Below are 6,722 nucleotides of genomic sequence, written 5' to 3'. Positions count from 1 at the left end.
CAGCTCCGGGGCCCTCCTTTTATGCAGTGTAGTACCTCCTGGTGCTTTTCTGAAGTCTGGTTGTTCACTGACAGCATGGGCAGTTCACAGGGAACTGTGAAGCGAAGCCTGGCAGTGAGGAAGGTGCTTTTAAGAGCAGCAGAAATATAGCAAAAAATAAGAAGTGATCAATTCGTATCTGGGAAGGAGAGGAATGAAAAGAGGGGAAGATAGTTACAGACCTTTGGGTTTTTACAGCATGCTGCTGAACAGCTCTTCTGAAGCTTTTGCAAGGTGTGTTGGGGCTTTTGTGGGAACATGGTGGGTAGGGAAGTGCTGAAGATACCCAATTAGTGTGGGGTGGGAAATGGTCTATACCATGGCCTCCTGTAATCACAGGAGGGAGAACTGAGCCGTACTGCCTGTTTGTCACCTCTGGTGCAGGGTTTTGGCCTCTAACTAAATACAGGCTTTGCACAGGAATCAACTTCATTTGAAAACTTATTTTCCCAGGTCCTGGCTGTTCAATCCCTGTTCCTGCAAACCAGTCATTTTGGACCCGGGAGGAATATTCTCTTCCCAAACTTCCTAGAGCATCTCACAAAACAGTCATCCATGACAATAAAATGTGGATTGTTGGAGGCTATGTCTTCAATCATTCTGACTCTCAGAAGGTTTTAGCGTGAGTATAAACCTAGATAATAAAGTCTAAGTAGAGGAACTCAGATATGAGGATTATTTTTAGCAGATGCCATCTGACATGCTGTGCTTTAGCTTATGCTTTATCTCTAGGGGAAAACAGCCCTAATAAAAACTTGGATTCACGTTTGAGGTGTGGGAAAAAGCTGCTAAAGGGTGCTAGTTTTGGAAGAGAAAAGGTATAAAGTTCCTGATGTTCAGTGAGTCTTTGATTTGTCTCCTTCTGACAGCATTTAACTATTCACTGTGGATGTCTAGGCTGGCTCCTAAATTATATCTGGCCTTGTATTCAAAGATGGTAGTTTTGCTTCAGTGTTATTAGCCCTTCCTTATATATCTGCATGACTTGTGCTTGGTTCCTTAATTAATACATGCTGATTACTGTGGACGTTTATCCATAATGGATGGGATAGCAAACAGGGAGTGGCATTTAGGATGATGACGTATATGCAATTAAGAGATTTAACAGTATCTAAGGTAACAGGTAATAATTGTGTACCTCATGGAAATCCCTCATTAGATAGAAAAGCAAACAACCCAAACACAAAAAACTCCAAAACATTTCAGGCTTCCTCTTGAGCTTGATGGTATTTGGGCAGATTTAGGCAAAAGCTGGATTTTTTTATCAAGGATACCTGCATACCTCACTTTCATGGACCTAAGTGTGAGCCATGTGTCCCGTACTCACATCCAACAGTTATAGTTCCTGTAGGGGAAGTTAAAGAGGACCTAAAAATGCACCCTTAGTTGTAGAATTACATCCACGATGCACCCTGAGTTGGTGATTACATCCACAATTTACTCTTTCAAAGTCATGCCTGAGTTTTCAGTATATACCCTGTGGCTTCATTGAATGCTCTCTCAGAGGTGATTTTATCTTCTAAGGCTGTCAGCCTGGCAAGCATAGTTCATTCTTTTATCTCAAAAGCCACAGGCCATTTTCAGGGCAAAGGGTTTATCTTGTTTCAAGTTCACAGGAAAAATACACTGGAATGACAAAGGCATAATTAAAAAGTGCCTTTTAAACAGGGGCAAGTTTTATTTAGTCAAGTAGTTGGAACTTATCTGAGCTTAATGTAAAGTTGTTCTGTTCTGGGTGGACCATGTGGTGTAAGTTAAGTCATAGCTTAATAGACAATGCATTAGCATTCCCACAAGCAGTCATTTTCTCAACTTGAATACTTACCAGAAGATGAATTCCATTTGTGTTATACAGGTATGATCTGATTTCTGAAGAGTGGCTTCCACTGGCCAACACTGTGAACTCAGTAGAGATGAGATATGGTCATTCCCTGGCATTACATGAGGTAAGTTGAGTGCTGCAAGCTCACTTCCCAGCTGATTTTCCTTTCTGCTGCCCACCCCTTTGCACAGATCAGTTTTGCTTTGGGAGAAGCATTTCTCATTCAAAGGCTTGTCCATGGTTAGCCCCATGTATACTTGTACTCCAGGGAGTCCTTAGGCTGGTATCTGAGGAATTCTGTAGTGCCTGTGCTGTGTGTTGCTTCTTTGCCCTTGTCTCAGAGATTTTAAGGCTGACTGAGGTCAGTGAGTCCATTATTTCCTTCTTACTGCCTGTGCTTACAAGCCATGCCTCATGGTTAGAGTCTGCTGGAGTTAATCTGGTTCCCCATCTGCCTTTTGGGTAGACCACATAAATATGTTCATGAGCTCTTGTCCAAGGCACCAAAGCAGAGCTGGTGAATTAGGGAGTTTTGGAGCCTGCTCTGCTTCTGCACTAGATCCATGAATCTGCTCTTCCAGCATCCGAAACAACAAGTGGATTTAACTGTTTCTCACCTGCCTGCCTTGCTGTGTGTGCAGGCCATGTGAGAGCAGGATGGCAAGGCCTTTGAGAAGGAAATGAGCTAATCCTTTACTGACCTTTGGGTTTGAAATGTTAATTAGCTCATCACACTGCAGGCCTATGTAGAGCATAATTACAAACACTTGAAATAGCTCCACACAGCACTGCTCACAAACAGAACACTTGAACAACCTGTGAGGATGGAATTCCCTAGCTGCGAGGGCTCAATATCTCCAGTAACTATTCAGAAGTAGGGTATGATGAGTGCTTTATCATCAGTGATGCCCAAGAAGCACCAGCTATAGTAGAGAATTTCCCTTTCCAAGGTTAACACTTTGTCAATAGGGAAACAAGGGTCCTCCACACGCTTTGGTGGATTTATGATGGATTCTGAGATGCCTGGAGAATTCCACAGAGGAAACTGGATAGAGTCTTGGGACTCAGCTCTTACAGGATGATTAATAAAACCCTGCCTAACTATCCTGGCTCCCTTCTTTCCCATGGGTCCTCATTTTTTGTCAGGGCATTAACTTGGACTTGGAAGACAAAGTACTTGCAGTGTACAGACACCAGCGTTTCCATCAGAACTGCGTTTCTTGCCAGCTGTCTTCTGCTGTTTGCATTTGCAAGCTGTGGGAGGGATTCGGCTTCCTTATTAAATCATCTGACTTCAGGTGTCTAACTCTGGGTGCCTTTGGGAGCCTCTCAGCTCCATTTATAGTGAAAACAGTCCTAGTCAGGACAGGTAGTGAAAGCCAAAGAGCAAGTCATCTTGCCCCGAAGTAGGCACAGCTTCCCTGCTTTTGTTATTGTCCAGGTTACACTACATAGCCTGTATCAGCAATAGTGTGACCAGCAGGGCCAGGGCAGGGATTGTCCCCCTGCACTGGGCACTGGTGAGGCTGCACCTCAAAGTCTGTGTCAGTTCTGGGCCCCTCACTGCAAGAGAGACACTGAGGTGCTGGAGGGGGCCAGAGAAAGGCACTGGAGCTGGAGCAGGGCCTGGAGCACAAGTGTGATGAGGAAGGGCTGAGGGACCTGGGGGTTTAGTGTGGAGAAGAGAAGGCTCAGGGTAGCTGATCGGTCTCTGCAACTACCTGACAGGAGGATGGAGCCAGGAGGGGGCTGGTCTCTGCTCCGAAGGGACAAGGGATGGGACAAGAGTAATGGATTCAAGCTGCCCCAGGGCAGGTTTAGCTGGAGCTGAGGAACAATTCCTTGCCCAGAGGGTGCTCAGGCATTGGAACAGGCTGCCCAGGGCAGTGCTGGAGAAAAACTTAGGCTGAGAGAAGATAAAATACAACAACTTCATTTCTTGCACATGAGCTGTTTCCTAAGTACCAAACTCACTGCCCTCATTTTAAATCTACCTTCTTTTAGGATGACATCTACATGTACGGTGGAAAAATAGATGCGACGGGGAACGTGACCAGCCAGCTGTGGGTGTTCCACATTCCCACCCAGACCTGGGCTCAAGTGACTCCTCAAGCCAAGGAGCAGTACGCGGTTGTTGGCCACTCAGCTCACATCGTCACCGGGCCAGGCGACAGCGCGGTCATGCTCGTCATCTTTGGGCACTGTCCTCTGTATGGGTATATCAGCAACGTCCAGGAGTACAACCTGAGTGAGTGGGGGCCCTGTCACGGATGGAGGCTCTCTTTTCTCATAAGAGAGAAGGAGCAAGATGTTTATTGATATAAAACAGTGATTTAACGAAGTTTGGTATTAAATGCAACAGTGACTTAACAAGATTCAATGGGAAGTAAAAATGCAGCTCAACTCCTGTTGAGTTATGAGGTTCAGAAAGGACCCCCTTGTGTTCTAAACTTCTTCTCAGAGAGGTACAGCTTGGACCCAGAGTTAGTCCTGACTTAGTTGATGGTTTGTATCTAAAGGATTTAGACTTTTAGATTGTTTTACCTAGAGAGGTATGGCTTGAAGGACTTGAACCTGCCAGAGGGGAGTTTGAGATGAGCTCTGAGGCAGAAGCTCTTCCCTGTGAGGGTGCTGAGGTGCTGGCACAGGGTGCCCAGAGAAGCTGTGGCTGCCCCATCCCTGGCAGTGTTCAAGTGCTGAACCTGTTACCCATGTCCTCAGTAGCAAATGCTTAGGGGAACATGCAGTGAATTTCTGGTGTCCCATATCACTGATCTCATCCCCATATCTCTGGGAATAGTCCAGACGTTAGGATCTGGAGGTTTCTAGAATCACCAGTAGATAAGCATAGGAGAGAATATAGTTAAACACAGGACATTTCCAACAGGAATGTATGGGTTATTGCCATTAATAGTAGCCCTATCTGCCCATTGGACCTGTTATCTCTGTCCTTTGGTCATCCTGATCCCCAGCTTCTACTGGAGTCCACTGGTGTCCACTTGAGTGAGTTTTCCTTCTCTGGAGAAAACCAGGATGTGTGGGGCAGTGATTTGGTTTTCCCATGTGTGACCTTGCAGACTATTCTATTCCTTTGCCTTTTGTGTGCCTGATCTACCCTGGGTTTGGGAAGCCTGAGTGAGGGTTTCATTCTGCACTTGCTCCAGAGATTTGATGTATAATTTGACATTTTTGTTTCAGTTGCCATTATATTATGTCTAGAGTGCTTCAAACCAATGTTATTTTAGTGAGTGAGATATAGGACCATTAATCACATATTAGTTTTTAACTGCAGTGTTCTTCACAGTCATACTTGGCTTCAGTGCTGTCTGCCTTTATATATATAGATATAGATATAAAATTAAAATGCTCTTGGGTACTATTCCAAATCAAGCCATTTTCATGTCATTGAAATGCAATGTATTATTTCTGCGTTTTTATCTCTCATTTTTACTTAGCTTGTCTGAAAAGAATGTAATAAATGACTGTAGAAGAGGTATTTCTGCTCTAATTAAAGATACTTGATGATACTTCTTGACAACAAACTCCTTGAAGGAGAATATTTCTGGGTATGAAGTGATAGAGACAGTGTCTAGATCCGAGTCAAGGGAAAACCCAGTTTGTTCCACCATGAGATTTGTTGATAAGTATAAGTTCTTCTTAAGGGAGATGAATTAACTGTGTTCTATCACCTTTCTGATTTCCCAGCCACAAATACATGGAGCATTTTACAGACGAGTGGAGCTTTGGTGCAAGGAGGGTATGGTCACAGTAGTGTTTATGACACGCATACAAGATCCATTTATATCCATGGAGGTTACAAAGCATTCAGTGCCAACAAATACAGGCTAGCAGATGACTTGTACAAATATGAAGTTGATACCCGTATGTGGTAAGTAGTTCTCCTTCCTGTATACCACCCATCATTTGTGTTTGTCATGGAGAAGAGGATGGGGTATTGGATAAGGGTCAGTAGTACAGAGTTACCTGCATTCAAGACAGATACTGTGCTCTTGTATCTGTGATTTTTGTGTCCCTTTATGAATAGGGAATCATGTAATCACATGTAATCAAGGCTCTGAATGAGCTGAGAAATTAATCCATTTTAATCTATTGTATTAAAGCTGAAAAGAAAAACTATTGGATGGAAATTCCTTGTGAGCAGTACAGACTGTGCAGATGAGTGTGGTTACTGCAGTCAAGTGAGTGGTAATTCATTCCACAGTAAATCTGCAAAGGAATTTCTATTATAACCCCATTTACTCCTGGCTCTGTAACTGCTGCAACGTTCATGTCTTAAGCTAAAATCTTCAGTGATTTGTTTCTGCCCAAAGGTGAGTTTTATTAAAAACCTACAGCAAAACTTCACAACTTTGAGCTATGGAGGTGAAATGGATTTTCCTCAATTTTAAGTTCTTCTGAAAGTTGTATTTAAAGGCTCCTGACAAAAAGGACACTGTATTTTGAGCATGGAAACTATATTTTGAACATTTACACATGTAAATTAGAGGGACTCTATCTCTTTTTTGTGACTTTAAAATAGCCTGTACTCCTGCAACAACTGTTTGTGAGTCTATACTGATGAGTAAAGTAACTAGTGACTAAAAAACCTTCCTTCCTGCTCCGTTGTACATCCAGTAATAACCACGCTTCCTTTCATGGTTCATTGGATCCTCCACTTCAGCCACAGAATGGGCAGATAAAATACCACAAATGTGACAATATTCTCCAAACTATTGCAGCATCAACTTCCTTTGTTTTGTCAGTCTCATGAGGGTGCTGAGGCGCTGGCACAGGGTGCCCAGAGAAGCTGTGGCTGGCCCATCCCTGGCAGTGTTCAAAGGCAGGGTTGACACCGGGGCCT

At 43.7% G+C, this 6,722-nt stretch overlaps 1 protein-coding gene across 1 annotated transcript in view; it reads left to right on the top strand.

Annotated features, from left to right (window-relative positions):
- Positions 1 to 492: 492 nt before the first annotated feature.
- ATRN (attractin) overlaps positions 493 to 6,722 on the top strand; it is a gene marked incomplete at its 5' end in the record, with an annotated part of 105,197 nt that continues 98,967 nt past the window's right edge. Inside the window, 4 exons of the mRNA XM_010017073.1 lie at positions 493 to 661; positions 1,895 to 1,985; positions 3,866 to 4,109; positions 5,567 to 5,750. Of these exons, the coding sequence (XP_010015375.1) occupies positions 493 to 661; positions 1,895 to 1,985; positions 3,866 to 4,109; positions 5,567 to 5,750 (688 nt within the window). The remainder of the gene's footprint in view (positions 662 to 1,894; positions 1,986 to 3,865; positions 4,110 to 5,566; positions 5,751 to 6,722) is intronic.

The sequence above is a fragment of the Nestor notabilis genome, unplaced genomic scaffold (genome assembly GCF_000696875.1).
Source record: "Nestor notabilis isolate BGI_N333 unplaced genomic scaffold, ASM69687v1 scaffold8886, whole genome shotgun sequence".
Taxonomy (NCBI): Eukaryota; Metazoa; Chordata; class Aves; order Psittaciformes; family Psittacidae; genus Nestor; species Nestor notabilis.
The sequence above is the reverse complement of the archived record's forward strand: the minus strand, read 5'-3'. Positions and strand labels throughout refer to the sequence as shown.